General features: G+C 33.1%; 1 protein-coding gene across 1 annotated transcript in view; it reads left to right on the forward strand.

The window, feature by feature from the left end:
• The window catches only part of LOC106468136 (vitellogenin-6-like), a 46,232-nt gene that overhangs the window by 23,554 nt on the left and 1,764 nt on the right, over nt 1-20,914 (forward strand). The window contains exons 14-26 of the mRNA XM_022397211.1: nt 663-769; nt 4,758-5,044; nt 6,943-7,063; nt 8,615-8,876; nt 9,368-9,656; nt 10,700-10,915; nt 11,437-11,727; nt 12,698-12,835; nt 13,641-13,862; nt 16,499-16,787; nt 17,785-17,948; nt 19,031-19,279; nt 20,245-20,428. Coding sequence (XP_022252919.1) covers nt 663-769; nt 4,758-5,044; nt 6,943-7,063; nt 8,615-8,876; nt 9,368-9,656; nt 10,700-10,915; nt 11,437-11,727; nt 12,698-12,835; nt 13,641-13,862; nt 16,499-16,787; nt 17,785-17,948; nt 19,031-19,279; nt 20,245-20,406 — 2,797 coding nt within the window. The 3' untranslated portion in view covers nt 20,407-20,428. The remainder of the gene's footprint in view (nt 1-662; nt 770-4,757; nt 5,045-6,942; nt 7,064-8,614; nt 8,877-9,367; nt 9,657-10,699; nt 10,916-11,436; nt 11,728-12,697; nt 12,836-13,640; nt 13,863-16,498; nt 16,788-17,784; nt 17,949-19,030; nt 19,280-20,244; nt 20,429-20,914) is intronic.

Consider the following 20,914-nt stretch of genomic DNA (forward strand, 5'->3'; position numbering starts at 1 on the left):
GATCTAAGTAAGAATTTTTTTCTTCCCCGATTTGTAAAAAATCCTTATGCAATAGAAAAAGAATTAATATCATTTTCGAAATCTGCGTAGCTGAATTATGGAAAATCCGTTATTAAAACCAAAACAACTTTTATGAAGTTCAAATTCGTAGGCCTGTGTAATTGCGTGGCATTACTTAAGTTCAAATGAATTAACGCTTATGATTATAATGTTATAATTACCATGCAGTAAATTATAATTTTCTAAACTGATTATGGAACAAATTGCTTTCGGGTCCATGATATTGTTAATTACTAGGTCTATAATAACGTACGGGTCATACAAGAAATGAAAACAGAAATATCGTTAATATTGCAATAACTACCACTAATTATTGCTGGGTCATTTCACCCAATGTCCATATATACTTATACGTGAAGCATAAATAGTGTTAATCAGTGTCCATGTAATTGCAAAAATGCCTAAACAAAAAAACTAAAATCATTGTTGTTTTTTAAACTGAAACTTCATTCCATTGAAGCTCGAGGTTATCAAAAGAGATATAAATTAAATTCCTTATCATGTCTATAACTGTTTCAACGTAGCAGGTAATTTTCAATTTTCGTTTGTGTTGAAACTACAGCTCAAATAGATTAATTCCAAAACGTGTTCAATATTCGTAGATCTAACGATGTGAGGCAATCTCTGAGGATCCTGGAAGAGTACCACCATTATCATCCTGAGTTCGACTATACCTTCTCACATAACTTTATCAAGGTCGGCTATGAAAGTAAGTTTCGAAAATGACTTTCAGTTTGAAAACCTTCATTCTTTCATATAGTTGTTTCAAAATAACAACAATTTATATATTTATATGTATATAATAACTTCAACTAAAATGTTTTTTACACAATACACTTCAGGTTTAACTATATATAGTTTTTAAAAAATTTTTTCTAAGTTAAATAAGCACCAAATTGCTTACGAGTCCATAGAATTGTTGGTTACTGGGTCTCCAATAACATGCGGCTCATACAAGAAATGTAACTGTAAATACCATTAAGGTTGCGATAAATCCCTCTAATTGCTGATGAGTGATTTCACTCAGTGTTTTGTCAGTTCTTTACGCTGAATGGTGTTAAAAATATAGAAATTACTCAATATGATGTAACATGTAGACTCCACCGGTAGTGAGCGGATTGTAAACACGTTGATAAAGTTGCTTAGTTTCAACATGTGGACTCTACCGATAGTGAACGGAATGTAAACACGTTGATAAAGTTGCTTAGTGTTAAGATGTGGACTCCACCGGTAGTGAACGGAATGTAAACACGTTGATAAAGTTGCTTAGTTTCAACATGTGTACTCCACCGGTAGTAAACGGAATGTAAACACGTTGATAAAGTTACTTAGTGTTAAGATGTGGACTCCACCGGTAGTGAACGGAATGTAAACACGTTGATAAAGTTGCTTAATGTCAACATGTGGACTCCACCGGTAGTGAACGGAATGTAAACACGTTGATAAAGTTGCTTAGTGTCAACATGTGGACTCCACCGGTAGGGAACGGAATGTAAACACGTTGGTAAACTCTGTTTAGTGTTTTTCCCAGTAAGCAACATGCTATTGCCGCGTTAATACCTGCAAAATTAAAATGTCAAATATGTAACCTAACGCAAAGCAAAGCCCGAACCCGAGTTTACGCCAACAGTGCAAGTGTCTAATCCAATGATCTAAAGCAAAAATCAGAACACAATTTTAACACAGCCCCGCAAGTGTTCAATCCAAATGGTTCAGAAGTCGCCTAATTTAGATTAATAACAGTTATTGTTCAGATAAGGTTTTCATTAAGTAAGTTGCATTTATTCTTTATTTGGATATTCGCTAACTGTGTAACACCTTACGCGTAACACTCAGGAATTTCTTTGTTTCGTTGTAATTAAGTACAGTGCTACACAATCGGCTATCTATGCTGAGCCAACCACAGCATTCGAAAACAGTTTTTGTGTTATAATTTCGCAGACATAACGCTGAGCCACTGTGAGCGAAACTCAGAAAACTTAAGTTTATCACAAGTTTCTGTACTAAGAACAAAACAAAAAATCTTCTACCAGTCGTGATATGTGGAAAAATAAGTTAAGCCATAACTTTTAGCAAAATAAGTTAAAATCTGATAATAAAATATGTTACACAGCAGTGGAGCACTCTTACAGCCCATTATTTTGATACACAAAGTATATTTATACATGAAGCATAAATAGTGTTGATCAGTATCCATGTGATCACACCAGTGTTAAAAAAAAAGAAAACTAAAATTATTATTATTATTATTATTTTCAATCTAAAACCTTGTTTATTTTAAACTCGTGGTCAACAAAAAGATAAAAGTTCAATTCCTTATCATGGCTCAGTTCTAAATAAATGAAAATAGAATATTTTTACAGAAGTATTAAAAGATTAGTAAAAATTGTTAATTTAAAAAGATAGCATAGGGATCGTCATCAAAAGACAGAAACAAGTCGAATCAGTCATTATTTTCTCAAGCTACAAATCCCTATTTTGACTCCATGTATTCAGTACTTAACAATTTTAATGAAGTCAAAATAAGAATGTGTAACTGAGTAAATATCTTACACTATTTTCAGCCTAGTCTGTTTGCTTTTTTTAGAGTTCTTAGTTGTAGGCTTGAAGATATAATCTTTCCATTTTGATTCAACTTGTTTCTGAACTTTTTTGACGATCCCTATTCCCCCTTTTTAAATTAAATCTTTTACTAATCTTGTTTCTTAAGTTTTATGTCCATTTATGGATAATAAATTTTAAGCTACATAAATGCATATGCGTTCAGTTGAATATTCCACGTTTTCAACAGTTTTCTGCTGCATTGGCATTTTTGTCACCCAACCACCACACTGAACTTATTTAAAATAAATAAAAAATGTACAAAAAAAAGAATATACACATGTACTGGTATGCAACTACAACAACCAAATGTGAAGGACCAACTTGAAGGCAAAAATTGTATCATCACAGATTTAATGATCAGCTTACATCAATGTCACAGTGTAATGTAACAAAAGACGAGCAGCAACAAAACAATCTCATCATAACGGAATAACGTTTCTTCTAAGACAATACAATACAGATTAATGCAATGTAAACAGTCGCAGTAACATGCTTACCTTGTTAGGTCTACATGACACATATGTATGTTTTTCAACAGCCTGCTATGCACAAGTGTTTGCGAGAATAAAGCGACATAGAAAATGCCTACAAAATGGACAACAGGGACACATTTAGCGTAAGCAATTACTGACAACATTTACAACCACTACCTTAACACAAACCATTTAAAAATAGCAATAGTTATGTCAAATAATGTTATATGCAGTGGTAATGAATATTGATTACATACTCACGTTTTCATCTAAGTATAAGAAACAGTAGAAAGAATCACCACCGTTGTCTGAATAGGGAAATCTTCTGTAGTAATCGTCCACGGTTACAAATTAGCTGAAATATAATCGTGGAAATCCACATAACGACAGTAAATTCGAGTAACGATGAACAATAGCGACTCGTGTAAAGATATGCAACAGCAAAATCGGGAACTTTTCACGTGGCAGTTTCCAATTAACGCGCACGCTAAGAAAACGGCAGATTTTTTTATGATAGAAAATGAAGGATTTAAAAAATTTCGCGAGAAAACTAAGGAGATCGAATTAAGTTTAAAACTGCTCTCTTTTTTGTGTGCAAAATTTCTGTATGATCCTACACTACAATAATAATAATTTTATAGTGGAGTCATAATAGGGATTTATAGCTTGAGTAAACTGTCAGCCTTGTTTCCTTACTTTTCTTGCACTTCCTATTTGTAGATTTTAAATTCTCAGTTTTTCATTATCTTGTATGTTGACTTTGTTAATGCACACCAACTGGCAAATATATATATGCCTAGAGTAAGACACAACCCCCACTAAGAGTGTATAACATTTTACCGGTAGAAAAGCAGCCTTTCCAAATAAAACAAATACGTATAAAACATCACTTTAAATAAAGCTTTGGGTTTTTTAAAGTAATTATTTACTGAGTTAGGTGGCTTTATACCTGAGGGTTCGTGTAAACATGCATTTAACACGCGTCGAGTTTCTAGCGTTGTAAGTCCATGGACATATCGCTGTGCCACCGGGGCTATAATAATATGAACAAATGGACAAATTTTGAATTTCTCTACAATTGTGAAATAACTTATTTTGCTTATTATCCATGTTTGGGTGGTCTTACCTGCTGAAAAGAGAGGTTTTGAGTGTTGTTTCAAGAATAAGTCTGTTTTTTAAGATGGTTTTTGCCCGAATGTTCTATTAGAACAAATCCCTATTATAAACAACTATGATGGTTCATGATAATATTCCAGCTTTTTTAGTTAGAACTGTTTATTAGAGGAAATGTTGTGTACTTCTGTTTAGTAAACTATACCAAATGTTTACCTATAAACATACAACGGTTGTACCATGTGACGTAAAACGAGGGCATTGTTCTCGGATTGACAATAATTAACATGTATTTTAATAAACGCGAAAAATACACTTTGACAGATAAAACTGCAGTATAAAAACAAATCAAAGTCAATAAGATATCCAGGAAATAAGATAAATATTTCCGGTTTTTAACGTTTACAGAAACATACTTCCAAAATGTGTTTAATATTTTATCAAATTACTTTGTGTCGTTTTTTGACACATATACATTTATAACTGAGTTTTGCTTGTTTTTTCCAGAGAAGTTCGACTTCGGTGAATCTTTGCAGTTTGCTTATATTGCTGGCAAAGATAATTTTATCCCAAGATCGGCTTATATCCAGATCAATGATTATATGGGTGGACAGTCTTTTGATAGTTTAGCTATGGGATATCGAGCTGAAGGCCTAGAAAATTTGATTGACAGTCTTTTCGCACCTGAAGGTCTATTTCGAAGGATGCCGTCAATATTCGACGTCTTCAGGCGTCCACGAAACAATCGTAACATCAGCCCCATGAACAAAGAGCTGAAAGAAATCAACGAAAAAGTAAGTAATAATGCTTAAGACAAAACGAAGAATTCAAACTCTTGATATAAAGAAATGCAAAATATGTAGAGGTAATGTAATATTAAAAAGTGATTAGATACGGAATAATAATTAAAGCTGAGAAATATCAATTATAAAAACCTATAAACTGTATATAAAAGTGATTAGGTACGGGATAGTAATTAAAGCAGAGAAATATCAATTATAAAAACCCATAAACTGTATATAAAAGTGATTAGATACGGGATAATAATTAAAGCAGAGAAATATCAATTATAAAACCCATAAACTGAATAATACGGTGGAAAAGCTAAACTAATAATTTAACTGACAGAAATATATTGTAAGGGTACTTCATCAAATAGTGATAAGAAATGGAAAAACACACTGATTTGTTTTGCTAAAACATACACAAAACTATAACTGTAAAAATTTAATTTTTGAAGATGTGGCAAACGCAGTGGCGGATTAACATAGAGGCACTTTCCCCAGGGCCCCCAGGCGTAATGGGCCCCAACGCTTCATAAATCAATTTTGTTTAAACAAATCTTACGAATTAAGAAGTCAAATTACCGATATTGACAAGCTATAATATAAAATAAGAATCTCCTATCTTTTCTATTTGCTGAGATATCGCTACATGTACTGAATCAAACACAGTGGCCCCGCCCACCTCTTTAATATTTGGGAAGGGCCCCCCCTTTTGATTGTATTTTTCCAGGACCCCTGGTCAAGCGTTCTAGTTTGGTTTACAAAAAATAAATAACACTAAATTTGGTAAAAATAAATAATAAACAGTATAAATATTATAAATACTGTTGAAATAAAAGTTCCAAATAGAAAAATACTATGCATAGTATTTATTATAGCGTTAAGGCTGGTAAAACATGATCATCATTATACCATAGAGCTGGAAACCACTACAACACATGCTTTGATTAGCCATTATAGGTTTCCAGAAAGAAGAGTATAACTAAGATCACTTCAACTATGACTTGTTTTACGTTGCTGCTGAGGAGACTTACAGACAAACAAGGAAACAAGTTACAAACTCCGAACGTCACAAGATAAATCAAATCAAATTAAACAAAACTAGAACATTCAAGAATATGACAACACTGGTCACTGTTAGATATATCAACACTATATATCACTAAAAAGCTTCGAGACGTTAAAACAAACACAATGTGAAACGATACAATTAAATATCAAAGTTGTTAACTTAATGAAGACATAACATTAAAACCAATACAACAACTGTCAGTTATTTCCCTATATATTACAAACTGTTCGGATAACTTTTACAAGTTGTGTTTAATTTCAACTACTTGAATCAGATATTCCTTTGTATATTTGTCGTTAAGCACAAAACTACACAATGGGCTATCTATGTTGTGCCCACCGCAAGATATTCGTTGTGTTGAATATCAGGGACACCTAGGATATCTTTTTGTGAATCATGCATATGCTTTCAAACATTGACTTGAGAAAGTTTACTGGTTTAAATTTGTCTTTCTATGAAACTTGCTTATTTTTTCAAACATGTTGACTTCAGTTTTTCAAACATGTTGACTTGAGTTTTTTCAAACGTGTTGACTTGAGAAAATGTATTGGCGTAGATTTCTCTTTCTATGAAACTTTCAGACGATTCAAACATTGATTTCAAAATTTGTGTTGGTATAAATATAAAATGGTAAACTTTTTACTCTGCTTTTATAAGGTAAAATGTTAATACAATAAACAAGCACTTTCTATCGAATTACAATATGCAGAAAAAAAAACACATTTGTCAGTTACTTCTCAAGAAGCAAACCAAATTTTCAAAAGCAAGTAAATAATTATAATATCTAAACTGTGCTTATTGAAGTTTTCAGAAAAAACTATTTTTCTTTTATCAGGTGCATATCAAGTCACGAAAGAGAAAACCTGTGAATGGTAACTTCTTCATTAAGATTTTCAACAGTGAAATAACGTTTTTCACCTTCAACGAAAGTACTTTTGACAATTTGTATAGTCGTGGTAAGATGGTTTGCTGATTTTCTGCTGCTGTTGCGTTCATTTGAAAATACACGTGCTTTTGTTTTCTAAAATTATAAAATAACTAGTATTTACATATATGAAAAAAAAACATACTTGTAAAAGTTTAAGGGTTTTACACAACTAGTTAAAGGCAATATTGTATTATAGTTTATGATAAATACATCTAAAATAATTAATTATTTGATATATATTTAATGGCATTAATTATTTGTTTGAATAGTAATTACTGGTGAGTAAGTACTGGTGAAAAGAAAAAGAAAAATTACTTATAGCTATTCACATTTAAAATCAAACTTTTAGAAATAACAAAATAGATAAAGGAATCTATACGTTTTAACTTTTATTTGCTCATTATTGGTAGCCAATGTTCTATAGCTAAGCCACCATTTTAACAGCAGTTAATAACAAGAGCTGGCCTCTCTAGAAAATAAATAGATAGATTATTCTCATCCATTGTTATTCAAATAAGCAAATTACATTTAACTACATCTAAAGATTCATAGTTTGTGACCCGTTGCTACAAAAACACGTACTGCATATTGGAGCCATAGGTACGTTATAAGAGTGATGGTTAAATCCCACTATTCGATCAAGCAAGAGTATACTGGACATTTTGGATACTGTTTAATAATTGCCTTTCCTCTAGTCTTTGCGCAGAAATTCTGAAAACAAACAAACAAATACTTTTAACTTTTCGACTGGATCCTTGTTATTTAGGTAGAAGTCTCAAATACGATGTGCGTTCTTTAACGATTAAGAAACAATAGTTTCTTTTAAGTACTAATAACTGTCACAATACATTAGTATAATTACTATTATATTTTTAGAACTGCTTTCTTTATCTAGGGATTTTCAAAGATTACAAGAATGTATAATAATAGTATTCCAACCACACTGTGTTTGCCATATCCATTGCCGACGACGCGTTTCGCTTTATCCAGAGGGCCCAGGATGGCTGGGTGGGTAGGGCGCTTGACTCGCAATCTGAGGGTCGCGGGTTCGAATCCCCGTCCTATCAAACCTGCTCGTCCTTTCAGCCGTGGGGGCGTTATAATGTGACGGTTAATCCCAGTATTCGTTGACAAAAGAGTAGCCCAAGAGTTGGCGGTGGGTGGTGATGACTAGCTGCCTTCCCTCCAGTCTTTCACTGTTAAATTAGGGACAGCCAGCTCAGATAGCCTTCGTGTAGCTTTACGAGAAATTCCAACAAACCAAATTTACCCAGAGATCATTAGGTTGGCTGGGACACAACAAACACAATAGTGGGCGGAACACTATTTATGTAAGGCTTGTAAGCCATATCTTTCAACAACTAATATTATGTGTGAACGCCTTTTTCAAGCTGGCGAGAGAGGCTCTAATATCTACGATTCAAGGTAAAAATAGTACAAAACCAAAAATGAAATTTCCAAGGCGCAAATGAAGATAATATTTGTGTTTTGTTTGTTGTTGATTTTCAAGTCAAAGTTTTTATGTACCTTTCAAGGTTTACATAACTAGCCTTAAGGCATATACTTTCTTATCATTAAGGTTACATTGAAATACCAGACATTGAGAAGATCCTTAAAAGTGTGGGCTGCTTCCGTTTAAAACGTTTCTTCGTGGAGTTAGACTTTTTATATATTCTACCGACAGAGGTCGGGTTGCCTGTGTTGTTTGAATATAAATCACCCGGCTTCGTGCAATACCGCAACAACCACTTCCAGTTCAGCGTGACTCCATCACTATTCAGCAAAGATAGGCACCGTAAGCCACCTACCGAGGTGAATTTGAACCTTGACGGACACTTTGTGTAAGTCCATTTTTACTATTTTTCAACTTGAAATGATTGAAATCAACTGTAACAAAATAGTAAAATTACACTTGACGTTGGTAAGTGGCTATAGAAAAATCTAAGGTAAAATTACACTTGACGTTGGTAAGTGGCTATAGAAAATACTAAGGTAAAAGTTACACTTGACATTGGTAAGTGGCTATAGAAAATACTAAGGTAAAATTACACTTGAGATTGGCAAGTGGCTATAGAAAATACTAAGGTAAAATTACACTTGAGATTGGCAAGTGGCTATAGAAAAAAAAACTAAGGAAGTCTAACAAAGTAAAGTAATGGATAAAGTCACCATAAGAGAAATGATCCATTATGAAGCTTTGTGCTTAACTACAAACAAACAGAATATGAAATTAAAGGGTATAAATTGATGCTATTTTTGTACTAACGTGTAAGTTTACAGAACATTTTTGTGCTGTTTTAAACCTTAAATTCTTTCAATGTGTATGTTATAGATATGATCTCAACACGTTTATCACTCTGGGAATAGCAGCTCCATTTTCACACGGGACTTTTGGGGCTGGAATCAACACGCGGGCTTACTTGTCGTTGCCCTTTAATGTGAATTTCACTGTAGATCTCACGAACCGAAAGTTTCACGTGAAATACACACCAGTAACGCCCCACGATATTTTTCACTACGATTTCATACCTGTCACCTACATTACTTCCAACTCGAATTACCGGCCATCGGATCATGGAAATACTATCGTTCCATTACATAATGAAAACCACTTGCATAAGGTTTGTACCATAGTACGATGACTAGGATTATTATCTTTATTTCTAACAAAAAATATAAATGAATGGAGTTATTTAAGGATGTAAATGTTAAAGAAAACGCATAATAGGGTTAAATCTTTAACAGTCATGTAACACCATCAAATATGGATCCTAATAGTAACTTTTTTATAATTTCTTGATTTGTGTTGTTATACTTTAGCTTTCCTATTCTTCCCACAATTGTTATAATGTGACGGTCAATCCAACTATTCGTTAGTAAAAGAGTAGCCCCGGAGTTGGCGGTGGGTGGTGATGACTAGCTGCCTTCCCTCTAGTCTTACACTGCTAAATTAGGGACGGCTAGCGCAGATAACCCTCGTATAGCTTTGCGCGAAATTCATAACAAACAAGCTTCCCACAACACTCAGACTAATAACACAGGCCTGCGATGGTATAGATTTTTCACAAAACGTCATATGTACTTTTACATTACTAAATCATTTTCACTGAAATCGGGTGGCATTTTGTTATGTTTAAAATGTTGATAACCACTGGCTATAGATTTCTCTAGACCAATTGCGACGTGAGAGTCTTATCGATCGTTCTAGAACCCACGAGAAACACGCTGCTAGTATATAAACGGTTAACAGGCCGCATAGCGTATCATTTCTGGATAGTATTTGTTTGTGCGTGCACTTTGACATTATTTTTTTCCTTTTCAATATTATTTATTTGTCGCTATGGCAACAAGAGGTTGTGTAAATGACCCAAACTTTTATGAAGTTTAAATTCTCAGGCCTGTGTAATGAACTTTACGTTCATACTCTGTCATTGGTACAATATTTTCCTTCCATACAACTACCTGTTCTGCATTAGAAGTTTTAAGTTATTAAATGCAATTTTCAGGTACTACATTTTCAATCAATAATCCCATTGGGGCTCATATTGTATTACGAACATTAAAATTTACCCAAACTTATCTTTTTATATATAGTTTTTTTTTTTTTAAACAGAGTGTTTTCTCGACTGTTGATATAAATTGATTCTTTATTCTTTAACTCTAGTTTGAGCTCTCCGATTACCTTGATGACTTTTTGGGTGTAGGCTTCCATGTCAAAGGATTCTCGAAAGAACATTGGTCAAATTCCGAACCATGGTTTAAGTTTCTGACAGAGAAAACCTTTCTGGAAAATATGTATCACCTTATTGCAAACCCTTATCACAATCCATTCAAAGTTCACGTTACCATGACAACACCCATTAGAGATCGTACAGACAAGGTACGCAGAGAAACCGTTTCGTAAGTTTTGATTAAATAAAGAAAAGAAACATTTCCAAGTAAATCAAATGCTCAAGACAACACCAAAACTACGATTTAGCTTTCGTTCCTAAGTTAGTTATTAAATGAAGATAACTGTATAACTTGCTTTTAATTAGTTTTATTTTGCTAAATAAATAAGAATATGTGCAATAAAGAATAAACTTTGTAATAAACAGCTGCCTCATATCATAAACCTTTAGTACGCAAAAAAGACGACGAATTTTACCTTATTTTCGCGCATTGATCCAAAAAGAACTGAGAAGCAATATTCTGGAGAATTTTACGTAATGTGTGCTGAGAACTGAGAATCAACACTTTAGACTAGAATTATACAAAATATAAAGTGTGTATGTTGAAATAGTTGAAATAAAACCTTATAATTCTTAGAAAGTTATTTGGGTTTCATTACATGTTATGATTTCTTATTTTGTATATGATTGACTTGTAGACTTTATATGTACAACGTTTCTTGTGTTATAGTTCGAAGCAGTCTTCAGTTATGATTACCATGGTGCTCAGTTACCTGATCACAAACACTTTTCGTCCACATACCACAACTACGCTGATGAGTACGATAACTATGTCCAGTCCCGCACTGACCGAAAGTCATCCACATACATTTTGAAAGCGGAGCTTACTGCCCATGGTCAGCGAGAGCGAAAATTGATTTCCGAACTGACATATTCATTTAGCCGAGACAATCTGTATCATAAATTTAGTTTCTACTTCGATAGAACACCTTTCTACTCTGAAGAAAGCGAGAACTTCAAGGTGTGGAACTTTTTACTCGTCTTAAATATATATATATATATCCATCAATGGTCACTAAATGGTTTCATACCAAAATAGCATTTTCTCTATAAGATTCTGATATAAAGTGATGTATTTTTCATCCTTCTTTTTTCAGTTAGTTAGTGTGTTTAGTTTTCTATTCATGAGTTTAACAGTTTACGGTGGTTCATGCCTATTAATTAGATTCAGTCAATCATTTTCAAGCATTCAAATGAAATATATTCAATATTTAGAGATCTGGCATAACTGGATTTCTCTTGCTTGTTTTTCAGTATCTGACGACGTTTTAGCTTCCATACTGAGGCCATCTTCAGATTGAAGTCAAAGTTCATTCTTTTTCTTCTTTCGGTAGGAATTCGGGAATGAATACCCTTCTGTCTACTTTGGCAGGAATTTTGGAATTAATGTCAAATTCATACTCCGGGAGAACCATGAGAGGAGCGAAAGGAAAATGCCTATTTCCAAACACCTCATATTAAATCCCAAGTCCGTACAAAAAAAGAATAAGAAAGCAACTCTTCAGGTGAAATAGAACGAAACCACACAGAGCCGCTAGTCTACATATGGTGACGATTAGCAACAACAACAACAACAACTTTGACTTTGGCCTGAATAAGGCCTCAATATAGAAGCCGAAACGTCTTCCCACCGTAGAAACAGGCAGGAGCAGTATATTTAAGCCAAATCCACAATATCTGCGCTTTCTAAAATACTCTTGAAACAACATACTCAACTGTTTTCAAACGTACTAATGATACGTAAACGTTTGCTCTTACTAATAACATCTTTAATTTCACCAAAATTAATTTTAATCCGATTAATTTATTTTTTCTAAAAGTAATTACCATGGGATTTCTGTAAGGTATCCAATATGAATGAAAATTAACAATTACCTTAATTACTTTTTTACGATGCGCTCTTCTAATATGCTTGATTCTTCGTATTTTAGATTTGTATGAAAGGTTCCATGAAGTATCCTCGCTATGACTTTCAACCTCTATTTGAATTGAATACCCATACCCTCGACCATAAAGTGAACTTTACCGCTGACTTACACTTCGGACGAGACTGTGAATCAAACTCCAAAGTAAGCCTGCTTACACGTGTTAATAATATAAAACTTTTAACAACACCGATGTGAACATTCTACTCATTCCTAATGCATATACTTTTAATTTATTTGAAGAACACTAGTATTTTATCGACTTCTATTTAAAAAAGTTTACATCAAACGTATAATACTTAAATTATTAAAATTACAATAGATATGAAAGTTGGATTGATTTCTTAACATTATTTTGGTATGTTTTCAAGCAATTCAAAACAAATATTAGAATCACTCATATCCAAAAATATAAGAAGAGTTTAGTTGTAGTAAATATAGCTGAATCCTCATAAAAATTTGCTCTTATTCTTATCATACTCAAGATCATTTGGAGGTTAAATTATGAACTGGTGCTGTATTTCAGTTGAACTAATTATAAAGTAATATAATACAATAATCCTAAGCCTAAATGTCAGAGTTCAAACTGAGACCGCCAAGTTTTATTACATAAACTTTTAACTATGTGTCAATTCACGTAAATTGCTCGTTTTAATTTTTTTGATTCACAACTTTAAAGGGTGTTTTTAATTAGAATCAGCATATAATTGTTCATTATTAGTAGGATAAGCATTAAACCTCAAAAATACTTTTAAAAACTTCTGAATTTAACCTAAATCAACTTATGTATGTAATAAATAAATGAACATTGACCTATGTCTGTTTTGTTAGAATATCGAAAGTGTCCTTCCTGTCTTTTTTTAATGTTCAGTAACAGCATGTTTTAACAGATTGAAATAATTTTCTATCAATAAATAGAGAGTGCGAATATATTTTAATTATTCTATAGGTAACATTTAGAGGACATTTCGATCGAACGGAGGAGCAACGCTATTTGGAGGAGCAAAAGCGTCATAAACTGACCCACGACTACAACAATCCATACGCTTACTATTATCAAAAGTGTATAGAAGGTCGTATAAACAACCACATATACAACGAAAACTGTTACTACTATGTTTTACTAGCTACTCAACTGAGGCAAGTCATCTTAGACGTTGCATACGAAAATGTGAGTTCATAATATTAACCGTATCTGAAACTTTTGTACATGAGTTCATAAACAGTATCAGAATCTGTTGTTACTTACGTAAACGTGATTTCATAATATTAATCGTGTTTGAATCTGTTGCTAGTTACTTAAACGTGGGTTCATAATATTAACCGTATCTGATATTATTTTTGTTTATGTGAACGTGGGTTCATAATAATAGCTGTATCTAAAACTATTGTTACTTACATCGGTACTGTGAACTTGTTGGTATTTTGTTACTTATCACGATGTTACCAACATCTGGTTTAATAGTTAGTTATGCTAGTACTATCAAGTTCTGGATCAGTTGTGACTTAACTCGGTATTTAGAGAAATCAGTAGCATCAGTGCTTCGTAAATCGTCAATTTTAGTTTTAAACGCTTTGTCATTGTTACTATCATTATTTTAAATACTGATATATAGCATGATGACTTTCTGAATGAATTCCAAAGTCAAGGTCGCTGCACGGAGAAATCTTATTTTCACCATATAAAATAACTGTGTTTTGCTTGGACTTGTTCAGAAAGTCGAAAGAGTATATAAACAATGTAATTTTCTATATCACATCTGAAGGAATTGTATATCTTGAACACTAACATGGGTTGTAATGATGAATCCGAAATTTTCTTGTCTCTGTGAAACTAAACAACGTTCAAGCAGAGGCAATTCAGGTTCACATAAAGAGTGGGTCATAGGACCCCGTCCCCTATAAAAATAAAAGTGATATAACTCTTGATGTATTTCATGTGATTTTTTTTATAAAGACCTTTGTATCACACATGCATTGAAAACGGTCCTGAACACTGAACGTTTGTAATGTAGACTCATTCAGTGATTTATTTGTTGAATTTCGCACTCGTCATCCCTAATTTTGAAGTGATACACTAGAGGGAAGGCAGTTAATCAGCATCACCCACCATCAACTCTTGTGCTACTCTTTTACCAAGGAATAGCAGGGTAGAATGTCAAATTATAATGTCCCTACGGCTGAAGGAAATTAGCATTTTCGATGATAGGATTCGAACCCGCGATCCGCATATTGTGAGTCGAGTGCCCTAACCTTCTGATTCAGTGATCAAACAAGTATAGTTAATAGTTAAGAAAGGTTTGTTTTGTTCATTGTAGTTTAGATTTACTTTATCAGAAGCTTGCTAAAGTGCACTATGTATTTCACTTTGTATCAGATACAATTAAAGACCACAGAAAAGTTTACGTTCCACAAAAAAAGAAAACAATTCGAAGGAAGTATATTTTAAATAATAAAGTGAAGATAGATATTAATGGAAAGACCTGAACACTTGCATTAGAAAGACGCTAGTTAAATATATATAACGTGATGGTCTACAAACTGCTCTTTATACAAGAAAGACCAGTCAGACCAAAATCCTAACGCACTATCCCATAACCTTAATTCAATACTCATTTCCATTTTGCGTATTCAAGGGCAACTCCACATTTTTGTATGATTTATATACCAGAGAAACAACTACACAAAATCATGGCTAAGCAAGTATAAACTCTATAGTATGTAACCTTATCCCAAAGCGAAGATTAATGCGAATTGACGATAGAACATTTATACGAAAAACTTTGAAAATTTTAATTGAATATATATGAAAGGAGGTATATTATTTTCCAGTTATAAAAGTATAAAACCTAAAAGTTTTCAACTGCTCCACCAGACCATAGACACTAAACCCAGAAAACAAAGAAATATTTTAAAAAATAATCTTTAAAATAGAATAGAAATATATTAAATGTTACTGGATCTGAGAAAACCTAAAATCTGAAAATCAACCAATAAAGAAAGTGAAGCTTGATGACGTCATTGCAACACATTAAATTATCGTTTTCTTATTAACAAAGCAATGATGAAAACAACTGCAGGAATCATGTATTTTTATTCTGAGACTTTTAAATTTGCATAGCGATTCTTTTTTTTCCCCTTAGGTATTTTCAATCTCAATGGTGCCTTATGTGATACATGGATTAAATGACCTTTAAGAAGTCGGATATTGGATATAATCTCTTGTTTAGAATTACTAGACATATGAATTACAACCAGTCAGCTGCACTCGATATGGTGCAGCTACTCTTAATTGACTATCGAGTGTCTGTCAGAATTTTAACTGCCACACAACTGAAAGTCCAGGGTGTGCTCAGAGACAATTAATTGCTCAAATTTTGGATCTTCAGATCCGCAGCCCAACACGCTAACAACTAGGCTATGTTTGGCTTTTTCTTAACCATAACTCATAATTTTTTTGCTGTGAATAATATCATCAGTCAATATTAGCATCTACAAACTTAATGTTATACGTTTTAAATATTTAAGGAGATCGCTTGATAAGAAATTTAAAAAAATGCTTATTCTCAGGATCTTAATAAAATCAATGAATTTGTATTTTAAATTTAGACCTCTAAGCTAAAAAGAAAGCTTATTGACGCATGAAAGTAAAAAATTAAGTCATTCCAATATAAGATACAAAATGAGATTCTGTTTGAGAAAACATATCATAATATTAATCAAACCCATTGTACCAATACATTGCTATCAGCCTAAACGAATAATACCTTATTGCCCATAAAGCAAGTTCTAGTTTTTTCTTTTCAGATTCCAGACAATGTCGGAAACCTAACTCACAAAGCAGATTACCTCCTAAAATACTTCCTCTTCCCGTATATGGAAAACAATGACTGCAATGTGAATCACGAGGAAAAACACGTTCATTTTGAGGCTAACCTATCCATGTTAACTCCGACAGTGGACATACGTTTCTACAAACCTCATGAACAAACCTTCTTCACGCATGCTCAAATCCCTGCTGATGTTCGTCCACTTAACGCTTTTCCTGCTTTCGACTACTCCTATCTACAAGAATATTCTCATTACTTTAAAAACTGTAAGTTGCCTCTTGTTCTATTGCAAATGTCATACATACTATTATTTTATAACAATCATAGCATTAAAAGTTATCACCATATTTATTTATATCACTCAAAGCATTAAAAGTTATCACCATATTTATTTATATCACTCATGGCATTAAAAGGTATAACCATTTTTATTTATATTACTCACAGCATTAAAAGTTATAACCATATTCATTTATATCACTCATAGCATTAAAAGTTATCACCATATTTATTTATATCACTCATAGCATTAAAAGTTATCACCATATTTATTTAAATCACTCATAGCATTAAAAGTTATCACCATATTTATTTATATCACTCATAGCATTAAACGTTATAACTATATTTACTGTCAATTTGCATTAACATTAAATACTGAATTAAAGCTGCAGCTTTATTTTGATTAATAAACAATGTATGATAACGCCTCGATTATCACGTTATTGTTGAACGTTTCATTATACTTGGAAATGCTCAATGTGATTACTCTAAAGTTTCCAACCACACCGACTAAAGTATCGTGAAATTTTTGTATTCTTGGCAAGAAATACAGTGATAGAACATAGTTTACACACACATACATATATATATATATGTGTGTGTGTGTGTGTACATAATTCTTGATGTTATTCTACAGTTTTCAGTGTAGCATTTCCAGTTTTACGTTACAAGATCTGTTCTGAATAATAATAGAATTAATATCATTTTATTCTTCGCGATTCCAGAAGAGGTTTTGTTTAAGGCTTAGCCAATGCACGTCAGTGACGTAAAGTCTTCATTAGTTAAATAGAAGTTTCGACTGTTCTATTGCAGCCGTCATCAGGGCGAAACGTTGTTCTAATGAAGAGATTTTCAAGTCACTGACATGGATTGTCTAAGTTTTATAAAAAACGGCACTAATAGTTGGGTAACGGGTGCTGTAATAGTAGTTTTATAGCTATTCCTAATAAGCAGGTAAAAAAATCTACGTTATCTCTTCAGCATTTTGCCGTGTGACAGCTAGCAGAGTGCTAACGTTTGACAAAGTCACTTACGAGTTTCCTTGTACTGTCAGTGACTGCTACCGTATTGTGGCTAGAGACTGCTCGGAACCGAGCAGCTTCGTCATTCTTGGTGCCCATACGTCAAACCCAAAATATACTATGGTAAGTATCACGTTGTCAAAACTAGGTGAGATATTAAAAGTTAAATATTGGCAAGATCAAGTTGTATTTGTTTCAATTAATTGTTTATTTGTATTCATAAGTATTTTGCTTTGTCGTAGATAAACTATTAAGTAAGGTGTACTGTTTAGTCTATTATGATTTATTGTCTTGTAAAGCATGCTATTTAAGCCTACTATTATTTATTGTTTTATTATATGTGTTGTTTAAACTCATTATGACTTACTGCTTTCATGGGTGTGGCATTTAAACCACTTGATTCGTTGTTCTTCTACATGAATTTATTAAAGTCGTGTATAATTTATATTGCTCTGTTATGTGTTTTGTTTGAACACAGACTTTTTTTTCAACGAGTCATTTAAATTCTTATGATTATTGTGTTGTGAGAAGTAATGTGCAAATTCACTGTGATTCATTGTTCTAATGGCTGCATCATTCGAACTCTCAATATTTAATGTTTTGCAGGAGGTACGATTTATACTGCAAAGGTAAGATTTTTGAGTTAATGACATATTATCCGAACTCTTGCAAATTTTTGTTTTATAATAACGTACTATCTTCATTGTTGCAGACTTATCGTCGCTGAGAGATTGTGTACTATCTTAATTGTTGCAGACTTATCGTCTTTGAGTGATGATTTAATGTTCGAACTATTGTAGGTTTATTATTTTGTTCATGATCTGCTATTCGCATTGTTGCAGACTTATCGTCGCTGAGAGATTGTGTACTATCTTAATTGTTGCAGACTTATCGTCTTTGAGTGATGATTTGATGTTCGTACTATTGTAGGTTTACTATTTTGTTTCATGATCTGCTATTCTCATTGTTGCAGACTTATCGAGTGGTTGATAATTTCCTATTTGAACTATTGTAGGTTTATAAGTCTGATAAGCTGGTGTTGTAACGTTATGGGTGTTATATATGCTGTGCATTTCAACTTCAAAGTCCTTTACCCTGTTGCCGATAGATTAAGATTATAAAACGTTAAGACATTATGGAGATTTATCAGTATAGATACAACTCACCAGATAAATAACTTGTCTTTTTTACTTTCTTTTTTTCAGGCAATGAAGATGTTCTTTCATGACTATAAGATAGAAGTCTTATCAGTGTCTGCTAACTCGGGCTTGATAGTCCGTGTTAACTATGAACGAGTTTTCGTCACTGAAGAGAAGCCTTTTTTTGAATATGTTTTCGAAGGCGGCCGTAGGGAGGAACTGTACTACATTTCTTATAATGGTTTCTACTATACCTTTCACTCGGACAGATATGGTATCACTGTCTATTGTGATGGCAACGCTATCCAGATTGAGGTTTGTATGATATTTTCTCGTATCAGATACAGAGTAACTTTTCAATAAAACGAAAAAAGAAAAAAAACATCAGTAAATGCGTCAAGTGCGAGTTAATTGAAACGATCGAATTTGTGTGATGCACTATTACGACTCAATATTAGTTTGTATGCGAGTTACTTTTCTATATTTGTATTATTTATTAATGAAATTGAAACGTTATTTCTGTTTGTTTATTTGTAATTAAGCACAAAGCTATACAATGGGGTATTTGTACTGTGACCACTACTGGTATTGAAACCCGGACTTTAGCGCTATAAGCCTTCAGGCGTTCCGCTCAGTCACTACAAATACGTTTTGTATGTGTATTTGTTTGTAGTTAAGCACAAAGCTACACATTGGGCTATCTTTGCTTTGCACAACACGGGTATCGAAACCCGATTTCTAGCGTTGTAAGTCCGCAGACGTACCACTGTGCCAGGGGGCGGGCATTATATGTGTAATCACACTTACTGAATTCATCTAAACCGTCAGATTACACACGCTATTAGTTATTTATTACTATGTTAATATACAGAATAAATGATGGTATAACATTCGTAAGGTGTATTCCCACCTACGGTGGCCTAGCGATAAGCTTTAGAGCCTTATAACGCTAAAAATTGGGTTTCTGTAGCAGCAATGGGCATAACGCAACTAGTCAATTGTGTAACCTTACACTTAAAGATAATGTGTATGTGTGTGCGTTTTTGTATATAACAAAGCCACATCGGGCTATCTGCTGTGTCCACCGAGGGGAATCAAGCCTCTGATTTTAGCCTTGTAAATCCGAAGACTTACTGCTGTCCAACCGGGGGACCACTTAAAAATAAACCAACACACAAACTTAATAATACATCTTACGAGAAATAAAATCTGTTTACAGTTTTATATTCAAAATGTTTAAAATCATTAGTGAAACATGCTATTTTCTTTTTCTTTTTTAGCTTTCAAGATACTATATTGGCAAACAGTGTGGTTTGTGTGGAGAATACGACAGTGATAAATTCCACGAGCTAACGGGTCCACAAGGTCGGGTATATCACAATATTTCTTCATTTGTCTACAGTTACGCTGTACCTGAAGATACCTGCACTATTCCAAACTAATAGATTTGTTGCTTTTCATAGAGTAAGTGTTTAATGAGACGACTCTTCCTTATTTTCATACTTTGGTCTTGTTGCATTAAAAGTCATGTATATTAAACCACGCTGTATAAATGCCCTATTTGTTCATTTACATTATCTTGTTGCTTTGCTGATGTTATGCTTTGGCAGAAACCAATTCTAGATTGATGATTGATTTATAAGTTGTTGTTGTTGTTGTTTGTAGTTAAGCACAAAGATACACAATGGGCTATCTGTGCTCTGCTCACCAAGGGTATCGAAACTCGGTTTCTAGCGTTGTAAGTCCTGATGCTATTTTAGATCGTTGATCTATAATTAATCTATCCAAAATGCAGTATTGTATAGTGTTGTCCTGATGCTATTTTAGATCGTTGATCTATAATTAATCTATACCAAATGCTAGTATTGTATAGTGTTGTCCTGATGTCTATTTTAGTATCGTTGATTCTATAATTAATACTATTACAAATGCAGTATTGTATAGTGTTGT

The sequence above is a fragment of the Limulus polyphemus genome, unplaced genomic scaffold, assembly GCF_000517525.1.
Source record: "Limulus polyphemus unplaced genomic scaffold, Limulus_polyphemus-2.1.2 Scaffold86, whole genome shotgun sequence".
Taxonomy (NCBI): domain Eukaryota; kingdom Metazoa; phylum Arthropoda; class Merostomata; order Xiphosura; family Limulidae; genus Limulus; species Limulus polyphemus.